The following is a 15,541-nucleotide window of genomic DNA, read 5'->3' on the forward strand; positions in this document are numbered from 1 at the left end:
TATGTCAACGTTACTTGACCACAGCTCAAAAAAACAATGGTGAATTCAACAAGAACTCTTTCTGAGCATTACAGTTTGTTTATTCACTCACACCAATTGTGTTATTGTAGCAAACAATTCACTAAAGAAACTATATGCAAGTCAGGTAATGGCGGGAAGTAGGCCTGTCACAATATCAATTTCACCACACATTTATCGTGGCGAGAAGAACTCACAATAATGACATTATCACAAAAAAAATTGATGAAAAAATTTAAACAGTCAAATTGCATCAGTTTTCATCTTTTACTTTATTTTACGTTTTCACAAAAAAACAAAACAAAAAAAACACTCAAAATAATAAATGTTCAGAGTGAGTTTGTCACCACGACTGTACAACAGCATACCAAAAGAACTTGCTCATCTTCTCGCACATCTTTTTTTCTGGAATTTTAGGGTACGCCAACACGACAATGTATAAACTTAAATATATTACTTAAAACGCTTAAAACTGAGACGTTTTTCCTTGTTTTCTGCGTACAGACGACAAAATCGATCCCCATTCACACGGGGAAAACGACTAAAAATGCTGTATTCTGCTGCCATTAGATGGCGATGATGAAACACTATAGGCTGAACAAGTAATATTTTTGGCTTGTGTGCGTGAGAGCGCCCTCTGGCATTCAGGTGGAGCAGCATTTAATTGTGCAGCCCTAATGTGCATGACGTCATCGTTTTCAGAGATTCGCGTTTTTGTTGTTTACACGGAGACCGTTTACAAAAACTTGGACTTTTTAGCACCTGAAACTCGTTTTTAAAAGTTTGCGTTTTCAGGCATCCAAAACGCATAAAAAGTTTTGCAGTTTGAGTTGAAAACGGTGTCGTGTAAACAGCCCCTAAAAGTCTCCCGCACTAGCTATGTTTCCATCAAAAATTGCGAATTTATCTTATGCACAAAATTGGAATATCGCATAAAAAATTTGCGATTAAATTAGCGTTTCCATCCAGCGAGTCAAAGTGAACAAAATTATTACTTCCTGATAAACTGGCGCTAAATATCACTAAGAAAAGTAGGAGAAGACACTATATAAAACAATTTTCGTGTCTAATAAATTACTTGCGTCTCAGATGAAACGCAATAAACACAGTCATGTTATCTTGCTTTCGGAGGCGGATGCCTGCTGTTTGGGAACGTAGTCGTGTAAGACAGTTCTGGAAGGTAATTATACTAAACCACTTTGACGACAGACTTTGCTCAGGCATTTTAGAACAACCAAAACAGCATTTCTGTTGTGAAAAAAAGATCGACCCGCTGCTTAGTCCAGTTATGTCATCCAATCGCGCAAAGTAACAGGATTTTTTTTTTATGCGCATCAAGGAATTTATTCGGTAAATGTGTTTCCACCATAGTTTATGCACATATTTTGTTATTGGATAAAAAATTTATCCGACTTAAACGAACGCATAATTTTTTTAATTTATGCGCATCTTGGCGTTTCCATCCAGCAGTTTTTTATGCAAAATCCCAAAATGCGCATAACAATAGGTGGTTGGAAACATCGCTACTGGCGCGGGGTGCGGTAAGAGTGTCCCGCTTTCACTTTTTATATCCTCCAACATGATTTTGTGCACCAATAATTAATTCACAAAAAAATACACAAAGCTACACATTGAGTCTTCTCCTTTTTTACATTTTATGATGGGTGGAAACTAGAGTTAAGGTGCAATACCACCACCTACTGTGTTGGAGTGTAACCAGTTTCTGTATTATATTTGATATTGTATGTGTAGTGTTAACATATCAATATTTATTTATTTTAAAATGTACATTTCACAAATTCACATTTATCTTCAATACATGTATATTGCAACTTTTATTTATTTAATTAATTTATTTATTTAATTTTTGGAGCTATACAGCCCCTGATCACCATTCACTTATAAAAAATAGCAGTCTAAACTTCTTCTAAATCTTTCTGGTATAATCATCCACAATCAAAGGCTAATGTTAAAGAGAATAAATCCTTTGATGGCCCACATGCATGCTACATTTGTGTGTGTCGTTTCAATACCAAACACTCAAAGTGTATACGGATTCGAACCTGTGTGCAACTATGCTGTGTAATGACGAATTATAAGAGCTACGAACTATACAATTTCTATGTTACCCTAATACTTCAAGGAAAAACTAACATTCTGTCATTCAGGGGCGTCATGCAAGCCAAAATTCTGGGGGGGCACAATCTGAGACGTTGCAATTGTTTTCTGACGGGTGATATGGATCATGTTAGGAGGGGTCAGGGGGGTTTCTCCCCCTGATTTTTTTTTAATTCTGGCTGCGAAACATACTATTTCAATGCAGTTTGGGAGGGACAGAAATACCTTAACGGAGCTAGCAGCAACCCTCCTCTATCTGAGGACTAAGTTAAAGTATGTGTATCTGTGCATTATAAGATGTTTTGAAGGCCAAAAAAACTGGATACAAACAGCTTTAAAACCATGTCACGCAGCTGATTATTTTTCTCTCCTCATCTCCATCACACTTTTTCTCTTTGTTTTTCTCTTGCCCTGTCTCTTCCCCTCCTAAAGTTGAACTTTGACTGATAGGCTTTCCATTTTTGTCTGTCAGTGAAGAAAGTAAACATAGGGTCAACTGGTTGATTTATGAATCATTTTCTCAGACGAGTTACTGAAAGCTACTAGGAAAGCTAGGTAGCCTAACTAAGTTTATTAAATTCATTCACAGTACATATTCATTATTGATCTTATACCTAATACAGGGCCGTAGACAGGGCTTTATAATCAAATAGGTCCTAAATTTGAGGTGGGTATAGGGGGTTCAAATTTTTATTTCTCTGATATGTGCATTTCAAGACGTTTGAAGGCCAAAAAAAGGATAAGAAATAGCCTTAAAACCATGTCAGCGGACAGTAGATTATTTGTCAATACCTGCTCTCACTTCTTATCCATCACTCTTTATTTTTCTCTCAGTCTCCTGATCTTGCCTTCCCCTCCTAAAGCTGAGCTTTTTTAATTTACTTAAGGCTACAAATTGTACTATATTAATTCTCAATATGTATACATTCATTATTAATCTTGTGCCTGACAAGGAAAACGGCTTTTCCCCTCACAATGACAGTAAACTAATTATTAGCCATTACGAGTCACGTTACATAGGCCTATTTTCAGTTCAAAATGGCGAAATTAGACAAAAGTATATTCGTGTGCCTGATTATTTTCGTCATTCGTTTAACATTTATGAACTAAAAAAACTGTCAAATATGAAATGTTTACTTTAGCAACTTACATCTCGCACTTGACTGTACACTGACTGAAGCGTCGAGTGAGTCTAAAATTCGCGCTAAGCTTCTGTGAGCATAAAGCCCGCCTCCTTTGATTTCATTGGCCATCTCAAATATTCTGACATTGACGAGCAGTGACAGACCAATGAGGCTCAGATGAACACACACGCGCGCACACACACACCCTGTCCTGTGTCCTCTGTTTCTGACGTGCGCTCTGCTCGGCGCCGCTGCGGATTGAAGATGAACAACGTGCTGAATCTGATTATAACAAGTAATTTAAAAAAATTATCAGGGAGGAAAAATCTGAGGGGGCACGTGCCCCCTCACTTTGAATGGGCATGACGCCACTGCTGTCATTATTGACTCACCCTCCTGTCATTCCTAACCTGTAGCGGTTTTTTATTTCTCTGTGGAACACAAAAGGAAATTTTGAAGAATGCATGCCTCTATTTTTCATTGCATGACAGTTCTTGGTAACCAACAATGACAAAAAAAAAAAAAAATCATAAAATTGTTCAATTTGTGTTCAGCGAGTCTTCTGATGTTTTAAGATTTGTGAGGAATACACTGAAATTTAACTAATTTACATTTAAAATCTCACTGATGTCATTTGAATTTGTGCAAAAATCAGTTACAAGACACAAAACACACACAAACAGTTTAACCTGGTTGGACATGTTTTAATGCATGTTTTAAATATACACAAATGTGAATGATACTTGGGAGCGAAGACAATCATTGAATAACTCAAACTGTTATCTGCACCTCACACAAAACTATCGAATGACTCTCAAAGACTTCAACTATAGTGCATAATATATATATGGACTACTTTCATGGTGCTTTTTTGTTTTTATTTCCCGAGTTTCCCAGCCCTTAGTCATTGGCTCGGTATTAAATCTATCGTATGAAAAAGAGTTTGAACATTGAGTCAAATTTCTCCTTTTGCATTCCGCAGAAAGAAAGAAAGTTAAACGAGTTTAAAACGAACTGAGGGTGAGTAGTTTTCTTGTTTTTATTTGGGTGAACTATCTCTTTAAGTTCTGTGAAACAGTAGAATGCGCTGGCATATGTCTCTTGCCTTTTCTAAGAATTCAGCTGGGTTTAAAAGCATTTGGAATAGTATTTCATAATTCTATCTGCGTCCGTGATTCAAACTGAGCCCTTCCACTACTATCTTCAAATCACATTAGCAGGCTGTACATTCTCTAACATGCTCTCGAGAATTGTTTCCTTTGAACTGGCAGGTCTGAATTTGGGGCAGTATAATATGCATTCTTTCTATACTGTCAGCCAGACATCACTGATGTAATGGTGGACTTTCTAATCCACCCACATAATCCGGTGGCAAACAAAACAATAAGCAGCACTTGGCATCTACTTTAAAAAATGTGCAGGGCTTTAATCTTTAAAGTCTTAAAGCAGCACAAATGCATGTGCACTCAGCCGTCAGTCATACCACCAACTGCTTTTAAGCAGATTCCTGCGCTTTGCTCTCATCTTTGACCTTACTGTCCTGAACAAATCACAAATGTTGAAATCATGCATTGCTTTCACACTGACATCCACTGATCTGACGCAGAAACCCAAATTCAGATTCGGCTGAAAGAAACAGACCTCACAGACATCCACTGAGGCGGAGGTCCTTAAATAGTACTTGAAAAGACATGCGCTGAATGTGAATTCTGATGTATTGAACTTAAGTCATACAGTCGGAAACAAAAGGTCCAACAACATTCATTAAACAACACATGATACTGCATGTGCAAACACAAAAAAATCTAAAATAGATTTTGTGAATTTGATGGATGGATGGATGGATGGAGTTTGAATGAGTTTGAATTCATATATTACAACTAATATCATTAACAAATGAAATCATTCAGCAAATGTCAACTCAAGCCATCAGACTCCTGCGAAGACTTCAGATGACGCGAAATCTGAACTGTGATTTTGTACATTTCTGAAATACATAACTTAGACAGTTACCTCTGATAACAGATCACTCTAAATTGTAACGTGGACTTTTTCTGTAAAGCTGCTTTGAAATGATGTGTATTGTGAAAAGCGCTATACAAATAAATGTGAATTGAATCAGAGACTTTGCAAAAAAAAAGAAAGAAAACAGAGCACTGGAAGACATAGAGCCGTCAAAGGAACTCGCCGATCGATCACAGGCTCATTTGGCTTTGTCAACAGCTCTTCCGTGACTTAGAGTGCAGCGCGGCTACCATAGCAGTGCGTTTTCTATCAGCCCTCGTGTGAACGACATGGCAGTCATCAACAGAGGCATCAGAAGAGTGGTGTCAAATCTCATCAGACAAAAAATGCTTGGGTTTATCAATAAGAGATAGAAGAGGTCAATGAGGGATTTCGCTCGAGTTGAAAGCTGATATTGCTAAAGGCAGGTGAGTATCGAGCCGCCCGTCTGCCTGAGCCAGGGGTAAATAGTGATTAATGGCCGATGGAGGAAAGGGTTAGTGCCTGGGATCAGATTCTTCCCTTCAGCCCTCCTCTGTAGAATCTCAAGACCATTTGAACAAGAGGAATGAATTCAGTGACGGAAGTGAAATGGAAATACCTTTTTGTGACCAAAACTGCTCCAGTTAAAGGTGAACTAAGTAACTTTTTTACCTTAACCGAACAGCTTTGGAGTCATTGTAATGTTTATATTACTGATTTCGTGTTGAATGGTGGTCGTCTCGCACCCCCCTGGTGCCTGTGAGCCGCAAAACCACCCTTGCAACTTTGGGCCGGCGAACCGCCGGCCTCAGTGTTAGGAAGTATCGTGTGATATCAGGTCTCGCGAGGTAACGAATTGCTTTACGGCAAAAAACAGATCTGATAAAATTCTGATAAAATGAGCATCAAACAGAAATAACCCGGCGGCGTATACATGTGGTGTTCGAGGCGCACATACAATACAGCATGCCGACAGTTAAACAGGGCGCGCGCGCAGCTCTTAAAGGGGCCATACCTTATTTCCACTCGTTACAGCGTCCATCCTACTGAACAGGTACCGGTGTACAAGGGGAGGGGATCCGGCCGTGAGTGCAGAGCCATCTCTGCATGAGTGCTATTCACGACAGTACAAGTACTCCACAGCGACTCTAGGGGTCGCTGTTTGACAAAAACGGAATTCCTACTTAGTGCTGCTTTAACCAAAGATGAGATTAGAGAACGCCGGCACTGGCCATGAAAACACCAATCAGACCAAAGAGATGATGCATAACCTTTTTTTTTTTAATTATTATTGTTAGAGGATTATTTTGAAAGTCAATTTCTCTAAAAGCAATTGAACATTTTCACCTTTATAGCAGAGGGAAACATTTGGTGATAACATGCCCCAATACCACAATCATGTGAATTTATAGTCAATTCCTGGTTACTATTTGCAGTAATTTACCAGTAATTTTTACAGTAGTACAATTTATTACAAGTTCAAGGCAACTGATTTCACAGTAAACATGAGCAGGAAATGACTGCTGCCGCACAGTGATTAGCCGTGTCTGCATTTCAGTAATCTCTTGAAATATAATTGGATTATCTAAAAAGATGTCCTTATTCTTGACTTTTCTATGCTGAGTCTTAATATTAAAAGTATATATTAAAAGTTCCCCAGATATAACAATCAATCAGATCAACGCAATAGCATTGCCAACTCTCTCCCCCATTATAATCGAACAGTTAAGCACAAAATTGCTACAGTACATAATGTGCAGACTGCAAGTTATAATCAGGCTTAAAGGTCAATCATAATGCTTAGACTCTTTTCTCCATGTAACAGTGGAACCAATTGTAACACTATTACGGGCTGAACGAAAATGAAAGCCAGCCAGCAGGTACACTCATCAACATAATGGCTCAAACATAATGGACTTCACTGCTGTTATCCCACAGATACTCCGTTTGTTGTACAAGCACCTACAGAAGCCTGCATTGTGAATTATGATAGTATTTTATTGTAGGTAAATTTATTGTAGGATATTTAACCGTATATATGTATATGGCTTGACATAAACACCCACCAACCTGCCAAATGCGTGTGGATTTCAGCAGTGGCATGTCACTCCTACTAGCCACTTTGGTGGGTTGAATTTTAAATATAATATACGTTTTTTCAATTAGAGTCTTTTTTAAAAGGCATCTGAAATAATAAAGTGCACTGTAGTGTTGTCAAAAATATCGATTATTGAAATCATATCAACACTGTAATATATATCGATAACCTGTTTACAAGGTTACAGGGGTCGAAAACAATGAAAACAATAACTTTTTGTGGATTTTGACAGGGCAAGTAAAAATCTGAAGTGGTCTGACTGGGCCAATAAAAAATAAAAATAGCCCTGAAATTTTGAAGGGCACAGGTAAATGTGAGACTCGTTATATTTAAAGCCTAATAAATGTTAAAAATGTCAGCTTTCAATTATACTGCAATGTGAATGCCTATAATTAATGTCTAACATTGAGAGAGAAAAAATCTATTTCATAGAGACATCAGTTGGTATCGGTGATACTGTCCTGCTTCATTCATAAAAAAGATCCCATTAAACAAATATTTAGGCTACTGTCTTTATGTTGCTTCTATGTCATTTTGGAGATTAAATGTAAAAATATTACAATATAAAATATATTAACTTTAATGTTAGGTTTTATTAATCGCAATTAATTGCAAAAAAAGTGTGATTAAACACACACACACACACACACACACACACATACATTTACACTGGTTTCTTAAACAAGCTAACAACCTTGGATCATAAACTTGCTATCTTCTTTCAAAACAAAGCTGATTTTGCAGCAGGATACAAATGTGCATAACTCTGGTAATAACCAATAGTGAGTTTTTGTTGCATTGGTTACAGACAACTTCACTCGAATAGATAAAGAACAACCGTTTACCTTGTGCTCAATGATGCTGCTGTACCCCTGCAGTGCTGGAGGCGCGCGCGGCGCTCTGGTGGGCTCCACTTTCTCACCTGACGCGCCCTTAGACGCGCGGGATGCTGTAGTATTATTACTGTAGCTGACGCTGTACACGAACAACAGACTGGTGCACATGGTGATCGCGAGAAAAACGGCAACTCCATGACGCTGGAAAACATGAGGGCAAAAGTTCAAATCCACCACAGAGCGCAAGCCAAGGTCATAAATCATCACCAACTCATGCCCTCGGCGCAGTCAATTATAGGATACAAATCAGATTTCCCATGCTCAAATATTAATTAGATTGAGATTATAAGAACTTGCAGGTTCTAACTAAATGCTGATGCCTAAGACTAATGCACCAGATCATGCAAAAAATGTTTTTGCAACAGCAACATTAAACAAAGTAAAATTTTGTATATTTGATCGCATGTTGATCTTGTCATAGCGAGAGAGAGAAAAAAGCTCCTTTATTTCAAAGACTGTTATTATTTAATAGTGCCATACTAAAATCAAATAAAACTGTTTGCATCATTTTGCAATGCATAGAAATACATAATATTCTCATGGAAATTGTTTTAAAAATATTTTAAAAAATAAAATTCACAAAAGCCACGTTCTTTCCACAAAGCAACATTTCCTGTCTCCATAAATTTAATTTCCGACAAACTCCTCATGATTTAGACATGGGGATTAAGTTTTTTTAATTCTTTTTTTATTGTCTTTAATCTTCTTTCATTCAGCATGTGAAAGCAACAGAGAGCCGCAGTACTTCAGCAACAATGCTGCACTGGAGAGATGCGAGACATTCAAACTGTTTTCAATACAATTACCATCGGTGTCTTCATCCTGAAGCCAGCTGGAATATTCCTGGGAATGTGCGCATGAAGATCCACTTTTTCCCCCCGATTGTTGCTACTTCATCAGATTATGTCGTCATTAAATTGCCGCGCTCCGCTCGCGCTGGGAGATGTCAGTGTGTGTGCTGTGCGCGCGGACTGAACCCATTCTTGAGCTCGGCGAGCACAGACCGTTGTGACACCGCACGGTCCTAAAGATCATGGGGTTTGGGTGTGAACTCTAATTTAGCGTTTAGGACAAATTGCACTGTGGAAATTCATGGAAATAGGCTAAAATATCTCTAACAAATTGCACATTTGGAGTCATTGCGGCAACATGTGCCTACAACTACAGGTAATATGCCAGGTTGAACTCAATCCACAGTATTTGTCACACTCACTGCCCGATGCATATTGCAGAGAAAAGTGGTAATGAAATTGCCAGTCCCGATCTGATTGGCTGGCTGCAACACAATTTTAAGAGTCTGTTGCATCAGTCAGACAAACATAGTCATACAAGATATACCGCCATGTCGGGCTGCTGCTATATATCAGAGAGGAACCGCCAGGGCCCCTTTTAAATGAAAAGTCATCAGTTCTAATGTTATTTTATGAATTCATAATTTGACAATAAACATCTAAATCTTTTTGAGGAAATGAACCCTACAAATCTAACGATTCAATTTGTGTTGTGTTGTGTAGATCGGTAGGTTTTCTCCATATTCTGATTTTTCCACCTAACGCTTTCAGCTCTGTGATTGGTGGTATACAGCTGTGAAATTGCAGAGGGCCAAGCCATAGTAAGTCAAGGACCCTGCATCCCAATATCCACACTATCCATCCTAAACAGTATGTGAGATTAGAATAAGTGTGTCCCAAAGCGAAAAGAGTATGTCAAAAGTCCCCGGATGGTCTACTATTTCCGGTGGATTTTCGAAGTGTGGATCCCTGCTCACTATAACAGCTAATATTACCCACAACCAATTGCGCTTTGGAGGAGGAACTACAAACACGAGTAAAAAGTGTTAAAAAAACTACAAAACATGGCGGATATGCGCGACAGGTTTAGATAAAGGTTTGAGTGACTAATCAAAGTTTAACCTAATAAAAAATATTTATTTTAATGTTATTCTTTTTGTGTTTCATCTGCAATAACAATGTGGACTTTTATAAAGCTCCGTTTGGCCATTCACTTTTAAATGCATCATTATGCATGAATATGAGGAGAGTCTCCGCATTCGGTAGGAAATCAAATTAAATGAAATGTGGAGGATTTTAAATGTGACAAGATGATTGACAGGCCAGTTTGCTGTGACAGGATGCGACAGAGAGCAACCGTTAAAGAAGCAATGTATGACGTGATAGTAGCCTATGTCCCAAAGCTTGTACTCTTTTGCTACACACTCAAAAGTATCTACTTTTTCTTCACAAAAAGAGTACATACTTTTAAGGTGTAGTATAAGTAGACCGTGACTGGATAAAATAACTGGTCAGTCTGTAAATTTACTTAGCGACCATGCACAATAAATCTGCATATAGTTAAAGTCCCCATAGTCAATAATTTGATCCCTTTAAATTAATCGTTTATCACCAAATGTTTTTTTCCTCTGAAAAAAATGTCTTCATGCCTTAATGTTTTTAAACAGCTAATAATGTGTTGCTAATGTTGCACAAACCCTGTTCCCGTTCGCCACCTCAGAGTCAGACAGCTGCCTTCTAATAATAATCAGAAACCTTTGAACAACACAGAGCGTCAGTGGAGAAAGGCATATAGTTCATCATTACATCGTAATATTCATCATACACCTGCTATATTGCTAAATCTACCAGATTTGTCATATCAACAGAAGAATATACCGGTATAACCTGGCATCTCTTGAGACTCCCCTGCCAGTTCGATGTTAAAGGATTAGTTCACTTTAAAAAAAACTTTTGCTGATAATTTACTCACCCCCATGTCATCCAAGATGTACCATATAATGCACTTTGCTGGGCACCAAACGGTTCAAGGTCCAAAAGACAGTTTCAGTGCAAACTGCAAACTGTTCAAAGGGCTTTAAACGATTCCAGACGATGAATAATGGTCTTATCAAGCGAAACGATCGGTCATTTCAAAAATAAATAACAAAGTTTAAGTTTAATAATGTCAAATGCTGGCCTTGCTCTGTTCTGTGATGCACGTTCGTGACTCTCCTGTTCGAACTCGTTCATCAAAATGAACAAATCTTTTTTCGAGTCATTTGGTTCATTTAACGAACGAAATGAACGAATTGACTCGGAAAAAGATTCGTTCATTTTGATGAACGAGTTCGAGGAGAGGAGAGTCACACAGAACAGAGCAAGGCGAGCATTTGAGCTTATAAAACTTAAATTTTGTTATTTCTTTTTTAAATGAGCGATCGTTTCGCTTGATAAGACCCTTATTCATCGTCTGGTGTCGTTTAAAGCCATTTGAACAGTTTGCACTGAAACTGTCTTTTGGACCTTGAACCGTTTGGTGCCCAGTAAAGTGCATTATATGGAGAAAAATCCTGGAATGTTTTCATCAAAAACCTTAATTTCTTTTCGACTGAAGAAAGAAAGACATGGACATCTTGGATGACATGGGGGTGAGTAAATTATCAGCAAAAGTTTTTTTTAAAAGTGAACTAATCCTTTAATGGTAAAGCCTGCCCGCATGTTGATGTGATTGGTCACAAGGTAGTTTGTGACATCAGAAACACCAGCGATTTCAAACCGTGTTTTTGAGACTGTCTTTGGTTCACTGCAGTTTTAAGGAGAAAATACTCATCAATGGTGCTGACTTATGATTTAGCACATGGTTTGCTTAAAGCACATTAAAAACACCACATAGACATATAACCAACATTAAAAGCTTGATTTTCAACACAGGGGGACTTTAAATTTCCCCCAAATCGTAAGTTTAATATGGTCTGTTTCACACATTTCATTGGCTGCCTTGCCAGTGTAATGATATGATTTATTTTCAACATATGCAGAAGTGTCTGTCGCTAATGTGCTTTGGTCTGAGCACTGTCATGATGCATCGGCTTACATTCAATTTGGTTGCTTTTATGGCCGGTTGTCACCATGTTCCTCTGAAATGACACACCAATTGTGTGATGATGCAATTCTTTGTAATGATGATTTGTATTTTATTACTTTTTGTTTTATTTTGGTGATACTGTAACTCCCACGCTCACTCTGATGTTTGCTTGTGGAATTTCTTGCCAAAGGTAACATTCAGTATTATAGAAGAGGACACAGTAAGCTAGGCTGATTATAGGCTTTTACTTTTTGGTAATACTTTACTTGAAGGGGTGTGCATAAGACTGACATGACACGACACCTTCATAATCATGACATGATACATGTCATGAATATGAAGGAGGTTTTATGCATGTTTATGACAAATGCCATTAAGTGTCATTCGCTCAATTATGACATTTTTACAGCAAATATGACATTGTTTGAGATGTTTGAGATTGTTTGAGATGACATTGTTTGAGATGCCCCAGATCTCAGGGGCCACCATGTGCTTGGTCAAACAACACATTGGTGGTCGCCTACATAAATCACCAGGTGGGTTTGCGCTCACGTCCACTGGCGCATCAAATCCTCCTGTGATCCCAGGGGAAGCTGCTTTCACTCAGGGCAACTTACATCCTTGGGTGCCAAAATCAGGGAGCAGACATCCTGTCGAGGAAGAAGCTGAGAAGATATGGGGGTGTTCGGCAAGGCAGAAGTGGATCTGTTTGCGTCTCGAGAGACGTCACACTGTCCACTCTGGTTCTCTGGTTTTTATCGGCTTTATTTTGATAAACATGATGACACAATATAACATTGCGACTGCATGAAAAGAGATTTTACTGTTATAAAAAACAGATTTGTGACAGGTTATGATGTATTGGTTTATGTCAAGTTGTCATAACAAAGACATCTCAAACAAAGTCATATTTGCATTTAAAATGTCATAATTGAGCGAATGACACTTAATGACAGTTGTCATAAACATGCCTACAACCTCCTTCATATTCATGACATGTGTCATGTCATGATTATGAAGGTGTCATGTCAGTTTTATGCACACCCCTTCAAGTAAAGTGTTACCCCAGCAATGCAGAAGGACATCTATCACTTTATAAATAAGTAATAAGGTACGAGAGGCAAACAATACCTATAACCCCACAATACCAATATTAAAACGAAATATATATATATGGTGTAACATGCCTCATCTGATGGAGCTCAAATAAAAAGAGACTACAGGAACTGTTCTCATGCCTCAGTTTTTTTTGTTTTTTTTTTACGTTTTCTCACACATAAGTCCTATGGCAGCTTGTTTCTGACACAGAATAGAAAAAATAAAGGTAATTGTGACATTTTATATTGTCTTTTTATTATTTTTATGCAATTTATAATAATTATAATACTATTAATAACTCGTTTTTTTTTCATTCATTGTATTAATTAAAGCAACACCACCTCCAGTTCAATGTTATTAAGACTGAACTCACCGTCATCCCATCAGACAGTCCATCATTACTGTTCTGTACTTCTGCTCCAGCTTTAGTCTATTTTTCTTTACTCTTTAAATTGGGTATTTCACCGCTGCTACTATTGTTTAAAAAATGTAATTTTCACCACCACCATTTTGATCACAGAAAATGTTTATGACTTTCAGAGAAAAATGTCAAAAATGACCGAATTTTCCTGTGATGCATGTAAGTCTAGTGTTGGACGGTGTTAATAGACAAATTAAATAAACTAGGGATAGTCTGAGAAGTTTAGAAGGTGCAGTATGTAACATTGAGCTAGTGGTTGAAATGGGTACTGCAGTCCAAATTTAAAATATTGGAGAGATAGCTGTTTTCCCCGCCCTGCTCTCTCCACCACATACTCGACACGTGCACAATTGACAATGAAAGCAGAGGAGACTTAAGTTGATGTGTTGATTTATCAGCATTTTAATATGCTTCTGTTCAAAGAAATGCCAAGGCTTTCTAGCTCGGGTGGAATCTGCAATCTCTGACCCAGTTTGTTTGCTGAGTTCCATGGCTGCAATACGCCGTGTTTTCCACCAAATGGCAACCCCGGGTGTTGGAATACTATTGGGCAAATTGTATAGTGTGCGGAATCACATACACAAAATCACAATCACACAGACCAAAACAAAAACAGATATTACTGCACAGAACGTACATTTCAAAGTAGAATAACTGGCTGCAGTATTGTGTATGCGAACTTAGCAAGTTCCTAAATATCTGCAAACATATTATGGTATTTTAATGCTTTACTACAGTAAAAAAAAACGACATACAGCACATTTAAAAAAAGATTATTTTCTAAAGGTGTATGTCACGGTCTACCTGTTTGTTTTCAATTTCATGAACTTTAGTTCGTATTTTCTTTGGTTACCTGTTTTCCTATGTTCCGTTGTCCTGCTCTTCATTTGTTGCTATGGCTATTGATTAATTAGTTCTCACTTGTTCCATCATATAATTAAGGGATTTCCGAACTTCATTGAGTTTTCTGTCGATTGATAGCGAAGAGGAACAAAGTCTTGAGAGTCAGAAACTTGACTGGATCCCCCTCAATAGGCTCGAAGGGAGACAAGGACAAGCTTTGGAGAACCACGGCCAAATCCCAAGCCGGCACTCTAGTACGTACCGCAGGGTTCAGCCTCACTGTGCCACGGAGGAAACATGTTACCAATGGTTTTCACCCAAAGGAAAGTGGTAAGCAGCTATAGCCGCAACATAAACCTTTGGATGGGGATAACCCTGCAGTGAATCACTCTTGCAGGAACTCCAGCACTGTACAAACATGGCAGTTAACTGGGTCCAGCTAACGACCATTGCATCAGGAAGTGAACACTCTCCACTTCAAGGCATACAATTTCCTTGTGGAAGGAGCTCTGGAGTGATGAATGGTCTTAACAGTTGAGAGATCGTAATCTATGAGATGGGCCCCCTCAGAGGCCAAGCCCACAGCTTCCACAGTTCTAGGCGGAGGTGAAGAATTGAGCCCCCTGCCTGGGATATAAGGTTTCTCCTGATCGGAATCTCCCAAGGAGAGCCATTGAGGAGAGACACAAGACTTCGGGACAACACTCTGCCTGGCCACCGCGGGGCAATTAAGGTGAGATGGACCTTGTCCCGGCGAACTCTCTCCAGAACTTCCGGGAGCAGAGCGATCGGGGGAAATGTGTACAGGTGAAGCCTCAGCCACGGGAGAACCAGAGTGGACAGTGTGACGTCTCTCGAGACGCAAACAGATCCACTTCTGCCTTGCCGAACACCCCCATATCTGCTCAGCTTCTTCCTCGACAGGATGTCTGCTCCCTGATTTTGGCACCCAAGGATGTAAGTTGCCCTGAGTGAAAGCAGCTTCCCCTGGGATCACAGGAGGATTTGATGCGCCAGTGGACGTGAGCGCAAACCCACCTGGTGATTTATGTAGGCGACCACCAATGTGTTGTTTGACCAA

At 38.7% G+C, this 15,541-nt stretch overlaps 1 protein-coding gene across 1 annotated transcript in view; it reads right to left on the reverse strand.

Moving 5' to 3' along the window:
• Positions 1-9,331, reverse strand: part of st6galnac5a (ST6 (alpha-N-acetyl-neuraminyl-2,3-beta-galactosyl-1,3)-N-acetylgalactosaminide alpha-2,6-sialyltransferase 5a) — a 58,700-nt gene extending 49,369 nt beyond the window's left edge. The window contains exons 1-2 of the mRNA XM_056264391.1: positions 9,047-9,331; positions 8,190-8,381 (exon numbers count right to left, since the gene is read on the reverse strand). Of these exons, the coding sequence (XP_056120366.1) occupies positions 8,190-8,381; positions 9,047-9,061 (207 nt within the window). The 5' untranslated portion in view covers positions 9,062-9,331. The remainder of the gene's footprint in view (positions 1-8,189; positions 8,382-9,046) is intronic.
• Positions 9,332-15,541: the final 6,210 nt, after the last annotated feature.

The sequence above is a fragment of the Rhinichthys klamathensis genome, unplaced genomic scaffold (genome assembly GCF_029890125.1).
Source record: "Rhinichthys klamathensis goyatoka isolate OS25496 unplaced genomic scaffold, OSU_Roscu_1.1 h1tg000011l_1, whole genome shotgun sequence".
Taxonomy (NCBI): Eukaryota; Metazoa; Chordata; class Actinopteri; order Cypriniformes; family Leuciscidae; genus Rhinichthys; species Rhinichthys klamathensis.